Here is a 13,607-nt window from a genome sequence, read left to right as displayed (position 1 = left end):
ACATGAATTTCAATGTATATTTACAGTTTGGATATATGCCCCATGATTCTTTCCCTCTTTAATTTGAAACTAACTGGGGGCAGGCATACATACCCAACATTTAGAAGCATGCAATAAACTAGTAAACTTAATCATAACTTGTACAAAAATATTATTCCTCCATATCTTATGATAATTTTCACCCTTAAAAGTCTTATTCAACAACACTGTTCTTATAGTTCGAGAGTGGCTGAGCCGTGAATACTGCCAGCCAGTGTAGGATTCAGGCAACTGCTGCTTGCCAGCCAATAAGGTGAAATATGGTGGTTTCAACTGGACTGTGTCGTCTGCTTCTCTTCCTTGTATAATGGTGCAGCAAAGGATGGCAAGGCAAATGGTTAGGAAGCACTTCTGCAGTTGAAACCCATAAAGGCTTGTCCTCGATGTCCACTGCCGTGTACCCTCGTCCCCACGTGATCAGCGGGACAGGTCCATGCCATGCGGGATCAGGCAAGCGTCTGTACACCACCAAGGGGCAAAGGAGTGCCTCCTCCTTCCTAAAATGCAATTCCGCGGGAGTATGGGTCCTAGTATTTGGATATAAGGATGGTTAAACACAAAAAGAACTTGGTGAACAGCTGAAGGAATGAGTGCTGTTGGATGTTTCGGCCGCCAAGCTGTTTTAGCAATAGTGTTTTGAACATCAGGTGCGCTCTTTCCACTATCGCTTGCCCTATGGAGTTAAAGTGTATACCATGAGTTAATTTCACATTCCACAACATACAAAATTCCGAAAATGTTTTAGAAATATATGCTGGGCCAAAGGAATAGAAAACTGCTTAGCCAATGCTTTTGCAGGGAGATGAAGGTTGTTATAACATAGTATAGGATCAGAAAAGAGAGAAGGCAGAAATGTTCTTCAGAGCTGAATCTGCTCTTGAATTTCCCTCTGCTAAATACCCTGGGTGTGATGTGTGGGAGCGAAGATGTGCAACATAATAAGGAACTCTCTGTGCTGAAGTAAGGCCTACAGGGCAAGAAACAAGGAAAACAAGTCAGAATCCAAGGAAGGAGTTATATAAGATATTGGTAAAATAGCAAAAAGCGATATACATACTGAGTATCCACAATAAGATTGAAAGAATGAGTAGGAAAGGATTGAAAGGCAAGAATCACAGCTGCTAGCTCTGCTCGCTGGGCAGAAGACTGTGAAGAGGTAAATAAACTTTCCCATTTTCCTCCCTCCTCCCACATCACCACCCCCATACTTCTTGTTCCATCTGTGAAGAGGATTAATGCAGAGGGGAGAAGTGTGAGAGACAAGGGGTTTGTCAAATCATAAGTGACTTGTGTCAGAAATGTCAAACGGTCATCCTTTGGAGGATTAAAAATGATGACCTATAAAATCAGCCAAAACAATTTGCATGGCAGCATTTGTGATCAATAAATGCTGCTGTTCAGTCTGTGAAAATGGCATATAAATTGATGCAACATCAAAACTGCTCAAAGTTATAGCACGTGAACGTCCTTTGATAACAATTGTCTGATGTGGATTCATTTGCTGAATAAATGTTCTTCAAAGGGGTATGAGGTAAATGTAACCATTCTATAATGCAGATAGTCTTCTTCTTGTCCATCTGAGCATATAAATTTCCTGTTGGCAACAATGGTGTAGCAAATATTGCCAGATGCAGCTTGTGTTCAGCACCTCTAGGTGGCGCATGCGGAAAGGTTTCAATGCTTCATTCACAAAATTTTGGCAAAGTGTAGGGGAGTTCCACATGCTGTTGTGGCAGAACAATCCACTGATATCACTGGGTGGATTGCAATTTGTTATATACTGGCAATGTAAAAGCAAACTGTTCCTGTCTGCTGGATCCAGTGGGATAAAGATGTTTCAATGTAGCCAAAAGTTAATTGTTCAGAAATAAGCTGTTCAGAAACGAGATGGTGCCATTGCTGCGGTTTTTTCTTTTGGTGGAGGCCACTGTTCTACCCACACTGAGGTATCAGTGATCTTGGTTTGCCATGCTGGAAATGTTGTATTCATGGCTACAGGCTGGTTTTTATCTTGCGCTGCTGCCAGCAATTGAGCCTTGTGGGTGGCTGTACCAACAGACTGACAAATGCGTAGCATCGTAGTGGCAGGAAGGTGTATTATCGGGCGCGACGCAACCTTACAATCCTCAGTGGCATTTTCAAAGGCCAATTGTTTGATAATTATTTGTTTGGCTTCAGGATTTTCAATTTGGCTACTCACTGCTGTAATCAGCCTGTCCATAAAGGAAGGATATGAATCTCTAGGTTCTGGGATTTTTCTCATTGCTTGTTTAGCAGCAAGAGCTGTATCCCTCAATAAGATCTGCAGCAGTGTGGCTTGTACTGAAGCCTGAGCAATGGGGCCATGCTCCATCATAGCATCCATCACATCTGCGAGGGTAGGATTAGGATTTTTTCCTCTGATTTGTTGCAGTAAAGCAGGAGCATAAACACCACAGGCAATTTCCCATTCGTGAGCAAACAATACAGCAGCTGATGGGGGTAAAACTGTACGTGCCAAAGGCTTGAATTCATCTGGAACCAAAAGCTGGGCTTGAATTCCTGCTGGAACACCAGGGAATGCCTTAGTATCCTGAGTTAAGGAACAGGCAAATACTGCACGTTGCAAAGGGGTAGCTGCTTTTGCTGCTGCTGAAAAAGCAGGATCATTTCCAGCCAGACCACGGTATTTTTGCAGATTTGGGTCTTCTGGTGAGGAACTGCAGTCTGGAGGTTTGGGATCTGGGGCTGCAGGCAAAGCAAGGGCTGGAACACATGGCAGGACAGCAGGCTGAATTAAAGAAGCTTGAGCTTGTGTTGGCAATGCAGCTATGGAGATATTTTTTGGTGATAAAGAACCCATAGCATATCGAACCTTGCACCATGCATTTAAATTCCGAACACCAATGCTGGGAAGCCCATGAAAATGTGTTCCAATATCATCCCAATGTTTTAATTCCAAAGTTCCTTCTGCAGGAAACCAGGGGCAATGTTCATCAATGCACAGAATGAGCTGTATCAAATCTCCCTCAGGAACTTCCAATTTGTTGCAGGAGAGGAGAAATTTTAAGTCTTTTAAAAATTTCTGTTGGGGAGTAGTCAAAGAGCTGCCCATTTTTCTAAAATCAATATTTAAGGGATCGACTAACCTTGGATCCGTAGATGAATAGCGCTTGCAGCCTTTTCCAGGCGAGGTAAGTCGATGAATATCCACTGCTTGGATCAAAAATCTTCTCACAGTCTGGCCCAGACTGTTTGCTTCAAATCTTGCTTCTTAGCTCTCTTTTAAAAACCTCAGTCGTAATCTTTTATTCTGCCTCACACGGGGCACCACTTGTCGGGCCAGCCGTTACAAATGGCGCTTTTCAGCATAAAATAAAGACGCAGAGAGCTAGCTTATTTCCTTGGACTGATGGAGCAGCTCTTTCAGACATCTTCTCCTCTCCAGTCCGTTTTTATTACCCTTTGTTCTCTCCAGCCGCATGGCTGCATCCCAGTGTCTCATGTTACCTCATCCGGCCAAGCTTAAACCCACCCACACCATATAGGGTCAACACTGCCCAGAGGAAACACAACTCCTTTTAAGGTCAATACAATCCCAATACACTGTAAGACACAGACATGCTGGTCACTGGGTCAGCAAGACACCAGGTGGCACTACAAACCTTTGCCAGGGCTTTCTGGCTCCCACCCTGGCTCCCACACTCCATGCAATTCTACGGTCGTCATCATAATCATCATTCCTTTCATTTCTATATTGCTTTATATTTTCAAGCAAATAATCTCAAAGCGGTTTACAACATTTCTGTGGATGTGGATTCTGTTCACTTGCCTACTTCATAAGCCTTTCATTCTCTATTCAGCATGTTTTCTATTCAGCATGCATTCTCCTTTTTCCCCCTTCATCCTTAGTGTATGAGATTCCAGACTCTAGAATCAAAATGCATAGGTTGCATAGACATCATACATGTAAAGGGCATTTATAGCACGTTCCCCACCATCCTAGGAACTGCAGTTTAAGGGTGCTGGGAATTGTACCTGTGTGATGGATGGGTAAAATGTACAGTTCCAAGGATTCTTTTTTTCTGGGGCATGGGGAATGTGTTTGAATTGTCTGGTATGTACAAAACCAGACTGTGCAGTGAAGAAGAAGAGGGAGAAGAAGTTTCAGGTTTTTTCAGATCATAGCCAAAATACTGTTGGGATTGTTCCTAATAAATGGAAAAGCAGATACTTGTTCATTTTTTAGGTAACTGCAATTTGTTTTCTAAATCTTTCCTTGTGAACCATGATTTAACAGTAAACTCATTGAGATGGCAGTACTGAATCGGTGGCCCATGTCCTTCTGGCTTGCACACTTTATAAAGATTTGAGGAGTGAGGTTATCACCCCTCTACTATTGTCCATTCTGGGTCGTCCAACTACTGTTATAGTGTAGTTTCTTTTGGCTGATCAAGATGAGCAGATGACAGCAAAGGTTGCAAGGTTTTTATCTGGGGCAATTAGAATAAGATCTGGTATTTGACTATTGATCCAAACCCCCAAAATATATTTTATATAATTGATTTATTACCTTTATCCTCTGTATATCGCATTTTGTTTGTTTTATTGCTATGGCTGGTGGCTGATTCAAAGAAAGATTCATTCATTCAATCAGTCAGTCAGTCAGTCAGTCAGTCAATCATAAACATATTAAATGGAGCAGGTGCTTTCACCCATCTGTTCCTGATCATTGACTTTCAATGTTTTGATTGAATAAGATCCTTAACATATCCTAAACTTGACAAATGAATCCATGTGGATTTCACATCCAGTGGTTTTCTGAATAGGTTTGGCTATTTTATTTTTTAAAGTGTGATCTACTTCCCCTACAATCAGATGCATACTCCATTGGAACAGCCACATTATCAGAGCCAGAAAACTCCCCATTCCAGCTTAGATGAGCACTAGATGCCATGAACAGAATAGTCTGGAGATTTTTCTTAGAGTACATTGGTGCTTTGCTGTCACATCTAACGTGCCTCAAAATTACTTGAGCCAAGGTTCCAACTCAGTACACATTTCCCATTGAACTCGGTCAATTGGGCTACATGTAAAATGCCTATCTGCCTTTATCGATTAACTGGGCATTTTGCCTAAAAAAAATTGTCCTAGCATGAATGCTACGAACCTGAATGGTTAACTTTGTATGTTTGTCTGAATAGTTATAGTGGGATAAACAATTGTACTGTACTCCTCAGAGAAGGTTAAAAAGATACAGGGTTAAATTCAACTCCTTAAATTTAGCTTGGAGTACTAACACCCACATCTACTGATGGAGCAGAGCTTCCGATGGAAAGTGTAAATTTCACAAGTGGAAACAATTAAAAAGAGTCCAGTTTGTCACATGGCATGTTGCCTTCAGTGCTGTGGATGAAGCATAGCAAGAAGCACACACAGAAGAAGTACAATACTCCAGATAGCATGTAAAGTTAATTGCAGTTCCCCTTCTAACTTATAATGGCAAAAAATTGATTGGCTGATGCCAAGAATCATACAAGTGTAAGTAGCTCATGTCACTGTTTTCCAGTAATTATTACACATATCTTCTGATTTGGTCCAACTTGAATTTTGAAATCAGCCATGATATGCAAACGTAAGTAAAATACTATTTTGACATTTAATTGACAAGAGCAATTGACTCTTTTGGACAATAATGTGCAAAACATTAACCAAGCATACTTATATTTCAATAATGTCTCCAAAAAGAGAGGCAAATTTAATATATGAATTGTACCAGTACAGGAAGTCCAGTCCTCTGAGGAAAAATAAAATAGATTGCTGAAGGAATGCTCCCCATCTGAAGGAATGCTCTATATAACCTTGTAATAAGAACAGAAAAGAGTTGGTGCAGACACTTTATTTTAGGAAGCCAGGTTGCAGTATGAGCGTATCCTCACTGCTGAGCCAAGGTAACTCATTGACTGAGATTTTTTTCCCCCTTCAGATCCTCTTTACCATCTTCATGGGACATGAAAACCATACTGAATTCTATTTCCGTCCCTTCTCAACCTTGCTTGAGACACAGCTGGTCATTTTCCTTCTCTTTCTGCTCCTCTACGTCCTCAGCCTCTGTGGGAACGCTGCTGTCGTGCTTATTGTCCATGTCGACCACTCTCTCCATAACCCCATGTATTTTTTCTTGGGCAACCTGGCAGCTCTGGAGATCTGCTACTCTTCTGCCATTGCTCCATTGGCTTTGGCCAACCTTCTGTCCAGGAAAAGTGCCACCATTTCCTTAAGTGGCTGTGGAACCCAAATGTTCTTCTTTGCCTTCCTGGGAGGAGCTGACTGCGTCCTACTGGCCATCATGGCATACGATAGATACGTGGCAATTTGTCATCCGCTGCGCTACATGCTCATCATGAACAAAACAGTATGTACTTCCCTCGTAGCGGCATCCTGGCTGCTGGGCTTTCTGTTATCTCTACAGCTGACCATCCTTATTTTCCGCTTGCCATTCTGTGGCCAAAATGAAATCAATCACTTCTTTTGTGATGTCCCAATCATTCTGCAGTTGGCCTGTAGTGACACCCACATTCACCAAGCTGTTCTCTTCATAGTTAGTGTTGTAGTCCTCACCATACCCCTCCTTCTAATCTGTATCTCATATATCTTCATTGCCGTGGCCATTTTGCAAATCCATTCTGCTGAAGGCCAGCAAAAAGCTTTCTCCACGTGCTCCTCCCACTTGATGGTTGTCCTCTTACAGTACGGCTGTTGCAGTTTCATATACTTACGGCCCAACTCTAGCTACTCACCACAGGAGGGTCGAGTGGTTTCTGTGGTCTACACCTTTGTCACTCCCCTACTGAACCCTCTGATCTATAGCATGAGAAACAAGGAACTGAAAGAGGCACTGAGGAGAGCCTTTCGAAGAAGAGTGTTTTCCCCCCAAAAGGTTTGACAGCTAGCAGTCTTCTTTAAAGTTAGACCATGGGGATGATAGCAACAGGCTGATAGCAGCAGAGGTAGCTAATGTACGACCCCCATGCAGCATCTCGCCCCACGGTAATACCTATAGGTAGAGGGTGTCACGTGAGATTGTAACAAGGGAGAGGAACTCCATGCAATTCTACTCTCATCATAATCATCATTCCTTTCCTTTCTATATTGCTTTATATTTTCAAGCAAATAATCTCAAAGTGGTTTACAACACATGAAAATATCAGACAGAAGAATCCAATGTAAAAGATTACCAATGAAAGCCATGTATAAAATATACATTCAAAGCAACATAATTAAGAGGAAACTAAGACATTATCTTAAAGATTTCAAAATAGAACATTACGAAGGAGGTCAGAATGAATGTCTAATGCAGCAAAGTTAACAAAAAATGCCCTAAGCATTTCAAAATAAAATGTTACTAAATGAAGTCAAATATAAACCGCTTAAACCAGTACAATTAACAAGAGAATATATTATTATTATTATCTTAAGCATAGAATGTATCTGCTGCCGTTTCTGCCAATCCTGTCCGTGGTGGGTCATGACAGGTGGCGGCTGTGGAAGCTGAGGCTGTGTCTGCCAAGATGCCCATATCATTTAATGAACCCCACACCTTATGCAAAATGGTGAGAGAGGTATTTATACATTTTCTTATATAACTATACTAATACTGCCTGTGTGGGGATCCACACACATTGAATCAGATTTATTCAAAAGCACAAAAAATTCTAGAGATGTAACTGCTTCCAAGCAGACTAACCAATAATTCAGTTTAAGGGGGCAGGCAATTATGGAATTTAATAATTGATTGGAAATTCAACATCACATAATCTCAAATGCCTCTTACTAGGATATTTGACAAAACATAGTTCTGGAGGAAGATTTCGAAGTGGCACCAAACTATTCGGCCGCAAAAATATGTATTGCTGGGCGGGGGGCAGACCACAGCTCATTTAGTCTCTCACTGGTTTGAGAAAATCTGGGATGTAAACAATGATTAAATTGATATGTTTCAGAGTAACAAATAACAAACTATCACATAGATTTGTAGAAGGGTAGTCTCTTTTTCATTCTGGAACAATAAATTCCAGCATAATATTAATCCTTACAACCTTTTTGCTTTATTGTAAAATGTATCATATATGTAATTATTTTTGGTATTTACTTATTTTATTTTATTTACTTATTTCTGTAGTGTGTGTATGAATAAACAATAATCTGCCTCTAAGATTCTGTATGTATATATATATTAAATAAATTGAAATGTCATGAAGCGCCATAATTCTCCTGTGAATTATTACCAAAGGCATCTAAACCCAGGTGAACACTGCATCTCCCAGAACTTCTCAGAGAAGTCATGTGAGTATACCAATAGTTAGAGTCTTACTTTTTTATCTCCACGTACTTCACACTTCCTTCTGTTCCTTTGTAAGAGCAGCCACAAGAGAGTTCACTCTCTCATATAAAGCCTAATGCCTGCACTACAGGAAAGAAAGTTTCCCTCCTCACTCTTGCTCCCTTAAGAGTCTTGGCATGCTTTCTGAAGGAAGAGCTTCAGAACCAGGAAACAAGATGGATGTGCCAAAGAGCTGCTCTCTTAGCCTTTCCTTCCCTGGTTGTGAACTTTGCCACTATTCCTTGTGAAAGGAGCAGTTGTGAACTTCGCCACTATTCGTGGTACATCACCAACACTCGCATTTCCCTTTCTAGTTGAAGAGCAACAGCAAATGCTTTTAGATTTCCCTTGGCAGTCCAGCAGCAGGAGTATCCAAGTAAGTCATTTCTGTGGATGTGGATTCTGTTCACTTGCCTACTTCATAAGCCTTTCATTCTCTATTCAGCATGTTTTCTATTCAGCATGCATTCTCCTTTTTCCCCCTTCATCCTTAGTGTATGAGATTCCAGACTCTAGAATCAAAATGCATAGGTTGCATAGACATCATACATGTAAATGGCATTTGTAGCATGTCCCCCACCATGCTAGGAACTGCAGTTTAAGGGTGCTGGGAATTGTACCCCTGTGATGGGTAAAATGTATAGTTCCAAGGATTCTTTTTTCAGGGACATGGGGAATGTACTTGAATTCTATGGCATGTACAAAACCAGACTATGTGCAGTGAAAAAGAAAAGGGAGAAAAAGCTTCGGATTTTTCCAGATCATTGCCAAAATACTGTTGGGATTGTTCCTAATAAATGGAAAAGCAGATACTTGTTCATTCTTCAGCTAACTGCAATTTGTTTTTTAAATTTCTTTTTCCTCTGAACCATGATTTAACAATAAACACATTAAATGAAGCAGGTGCTTTCAGCCATCAGTTCCTGTTCATTGACTTTCAGTGTTTTGATTGAATAAGATCCTTAACATATCCTAAACTTGACAAATGAATCCATGTGGATTTCACATCCAGTGGTTTTCTGAATAGGTTTGGCTACTTTATTTTATTTTCTAAAGTATCAGCTACTTCCCCTACAATCAGATGCATACTCCATTGGAACAGCCATATTATCAGAGCCAGAAAACTCCCCATTCCAGCTTAGATGAGCACTAGATGCCATGAACAGAACAGTCTGGAGATTTTTCTTAGAGTACATTGGTGCTTTGCTGTCACATGTAATGTGCCCCAAAATTACTTGAGCCAAGGTTCCAACCCAGTACACATTTCCCATTGAACTCAGTGAACTCGGCTACATGTAAAATGCCTATCTGCCTTTATCCATTAATTGGGCATTTTGCCTAAAAATTTTATCCTAGCTTGAATGTTACAAACCTGAATGGTTAACTTTGTATGTTTCTCTGTACAGTTATAGTGGGATAAATAATCATACTGTACTCTTCAGAGAAGGATAAAAAGATAGAGGGTTAAATTCAACTCCTTAAATTTAGCTTGGAGTACTAACACCCACATCTACTGATGGAGCAGAGCTTCCGATGGAAAGTGTAAATTTCACAAGTGGAAACAATTAAAAAGAGTCCAGTTTGTCACATGGCATGTTGCCTTCAGTGCTGTGGATGAAGCATAGCAAGAAGCACACACAGAAGAAGCACAATACTCCAGATAGCATGTAAAGTCAATTGCAGTTCCCCTTCTAACTTATAATGGCAAAAAAAGGATTGGCTGATGCCAAGAACCATAGAAGTCTAAGTAGCTCATGTCACTGTCTTCCAATCATTATTGCACATATCTTCTGTTTTGGTCCAACTTGAATTTGTATTTTGAAATCAGCCATGATATGCAAACTTAAGTAAAATACTATTTTGACATTTCATTGATAAGAGCAAATAACTCTTTTGGACAATAATGTGCAAAACATTAACCAAGCATGCTTATATTTCAATAATGTCTGCATAAATTGAAGCAAATTTAATATATAAATTGTACCAGTACAGGAAGTCAGTCCTCTGAGGAAAAATAAAATAGATTGCTGAAGGAATGCTCCCCATCTGAATGCTCTATATAACCTTGTAATAAGAACAGAAAAGAGTTGGTGCAGACACTTTATTGTAGGAAGCCAGGTTGCAGTATGAGCGTATCCTCACTGCTGAGCCAAGGTAACTCATTGACTCAGATCTTTATTTTCCCTTTAGGTCCTCTTTACCATCTTCATGGGATATGAAAACCATACTGAATTCTATTTCCGTCCCTTCTCAACCTTGCTTGAGACACAGCTGGTCATTTTCCTTCTCTTTCTGCTCCTCTACGTCCTCAGCCTCTGTGGGAACGCTGCTGTCGTGCTTATTGTCCATGTCGACCACTCTCTCCATAACCCCATGTATTTTTTCTTGGGCAACCTGGCAGCTCTGGAGATCTGCTACACTTCTGCCATTGCTCCATTGGCTTTGGCCAACCTTCTGTCCAGGAAAAGTGCCACCATTTCCTTAAGTGGCTGTGGAACCCAAATGTTCTTCTTTGTCTTCCTGGGAGGAGCTGACTGTGTCCTACTGGCCATCATGGCATACGATAGATATGTGGCAATTTGTCATCCACTGCGCTACATGCTCATCATGAACAAAACAGTATGTACTTCCCTTGTCGTGGTATCCTGGCTACTGGGCTTTCTGTTGTCTCTAAAACTGACCATCCTTATTTTTCGCTTGCCATTCTGTGGCCAAAATGAAATCAATCACTTCTTTTGTGATGTCCCAGTCATTCTGCAGTTGGGTTGTAGTGACATCCAAATCCACCAAGCTGCTATTTTCATAGTTAGTGTTGTAGTCATCACAATACCCTTCCTTCTAATCTGTATCTCATATGGCTTCATTGCCGTGGCCATTTTGCAAATCCGTTCTGCTGAAGGCCAGCAAAAAGCTTTCTCCACGTGCTCCTCCCACTTGATGGTTGTCCTCTTACAGTACGGCTGTTGCAGTTTCATATACTTACGGCCCAACTCTAGCTACTCACCACAGGAGGGTCGAGTGGTTTCTGTGTTCTACACCTTTGTCACTCCCCTACTGAACCCTCTGATCTATAGCATGAGAAACAAGGAACTGAAAGAGGCACTGAGGAGAGCCTTTCGAAGAAGACTGTTTCCCACCAAAAAGTTTGACAGCTAGCGGTCTTCATTAAGGTTCGACCATAGGGATGATAGCAACAGGCTGATAGCAGCAGAGGTAGCTAATGTACGATCCCCATGCAGCATCTCGCCCCACGGTAATACCTATAGGTAGAGGGTGTCACGTGAGATTGTAACAAGAGAGAGGAATCAATGCAATTCTACTCTCATCATCATCATCATTCCTTTCCTTTCTATATTGCTTTATATTTTCAAGCAAATAATCTCAAAGTGGTTTACAACACATGAAGATATCAGACAGAAGAATCCAATATGAAAGATTACCAATGAAAGCCATGTATAAAATATACATTGAAAGCAACATAGTTAACAGGAAACTAAGACATTATCTTAAAGATTTCAAAATAGAACATTACGAAGGAGGTCAGAATGAATGTCTAATGCAGCAAAGTTAACAAAAAATATATTAAGCATTTCAAATTAAATGTTACTAAAGGAAGTCAAATATAAACTGCTTACACCAGTACAATTAGCAAGAGACTAAAATATTATCTTAAGCATAGAATGTCTCTGCTGCACTTTCTGCCAATCCTGTCCGTGGTGGGTCATGACAGGCGGCGGCTGTGGAAGCTGAGGCTGTGTCTGCCAAGATGCCCATATCATTTAATGAACCCCACACCTTATGCAAAATGGTGAGAGAGGTATTTATACATTTTCTTACATAACTATACTAATACTGCCTGTGTGGGGATCCACACACATTGAATCAGATTTATTCGAAAGCACCAAAAAATTCTAGAGATGTAACTGCCTCCAAGCAGACTAACCAATAATTCAGTTTAAGGGGGCAGGCAATTTCGGAATTTAATAATTGATTGGAAATTCAATATCACATGATCTCAAATGCCTCTTACTAGGGTATTTGAAAAAAACATAGCTCTGGCACCAAACTTTTCGGCAGCAAAAATATGTATTGCTAGAAGGGGGGGCAGACCACAGCTCATTTAGTCTCTCACTGGTTTGAGAAAATCTGGGATATAAACAATGATTAAATTGATATGTTTCAGAGTAACAAATATCAAACTATCACATAGATTTGTAGAAGGGTAGTCTCTTTTTCATTCTGGAACAATAAATTCCAGCATAATATGAATCCTTACAACCTTTTTGTTTTATTGTAAAATGTATTATATATGTAATTATTTTTGGTATTTACTTATTTTATTTACTTATTCTGTGTTTACTTATTTCTGTATTTGTGTGTTTGTTTGTGTGTGTGTGTGACTAAACAATAATCTGCCTCTAGTCTAAGATCTGTATATGTATATATTAAATTAATAAACTGAAATGTCATGAAGCGCCATAATTCTCCTGTGAATTATTACCAAAGGCATCTAAACCCAGGTCACCACTGCACCTCCCGGAACTTCTCACCACTCAGAGAAGTCATGTGATTATACCAATAGTTAGAGTCTTACTTTTTTATCTCCAAGTACTTCACACTTCCATTCCTGTGTAAGAACAGCCACAAGAGAATTCACACTCTCACATAAATTCTAATGCCTGCACTTCAGGAAAGAAAATTTCTCTCGTCACTCTCGCTCCCTTAAGGGTCTTGGCATGCTTTCTGAAGGAAGAGCTTCAGAACCAGGAAACAAGATGGATGTGCCAAAGAGCTGCTCTCTTAGCCTTTCATTCCCTGATTGTGAACTTTGCCACTATTTGTGGTCCATCACCACCACTCGCATTTCAACAAGTACTTCAAACTGCCCTCCATCCCTGTCTAATAGCAGTCACAAGAGAGTTCACATTCTCATACAAAGCCAGGCTCCTACACTTTAGGAAACAAATTTGTGCTCCTTTCCCTCATTCAGATCAGAGAGCAGCAAGTCTCAAGCTGCTTTCATACTGTGGTGCATGTGCTTCAGATGGTGGTTGAAACACTGGAAGTAGAAATGTTGCAAGTAAAAGCACTTAATTTTAAGGTTTTATAAAATATACTTCTATGCAATAATATTAAATGCCAACCTTCACAAGAGACCAAGTTTCTGCTGGATTATTATTGGAAAATTTTAGAATAATGAAACCAT

At 40.3% G+C, this 13,607-nt stretch overlaps 2 protein-coding genes across 2 annotated transcripts; both read left to right on the top strand.

The window, feature by feature from the left end:
* Positions 1-6,022: 6,022 nt before the first annotated feature.
* Positions 6,023-6,964, top strand: LOC128414289 (olfactory receptor 10V1-like). The gene has a single exon (XM_053389799.1). It carries the CDS (start codon positions 6,023-6,025, stop codon positions 6,962-6,964), a length of 942 nt encoding a protein of 313 aa, XP_053245774.1.
* A 3,633-nt stretch (positions 6,965-10,597) lies between these two features.
* LOC128413727 (olfactory receptor 10V1-like) lies at positions 10,598-11,557 on the top strand. Its single transcript, XM_053388488.1, has one exon. It carries the CDS (start codon positions 10,610-10,612, stop codon positions 11,555-11,557), a length of 948 nt encoding a protein of 315 aa, XP_053244463.1. The 5' UTR covers positions 10,598-10,609.
* The last annotated feature ends 2,050 nt before the right edge of the window (positions 11,558-13,607 follow it).

The sequence above is a fragment of the Podarcis raffonei genome, chromosome 1, assembly GCF_027172205.1.
Source record: "Podarcis raffonei isolate rPodRaf1 chromosome 1, rPodRaf1.pri, whole genome shotgun sequence".
Lineage (NCBI taxonomy): Eukaryota > Metazoa > Chordata > Lepidosauria > Squamata > Lacertidae > Podarcis > Podarcis raffonei.
This window is presented reverse-complemented; position numbering and strand designations above follow the sequence as displayed.

Bases quoted from the DNA above. Each gene is read 5' to 3' on its own strand.
- LOC128414289 (XM_053389799.1), top strand. From the start codon at position 6,023: ATGGGACATGAAAACCATACTGAATTCTATTTCCGTCCCTTCTCAACC.
- LOC128413727 (XM_053388488.1), top strand. From the start codon at position 10,610: ATGGGATATGAAAACCATACTGAATTCTATTTCCGTCCCTTCTCAACC.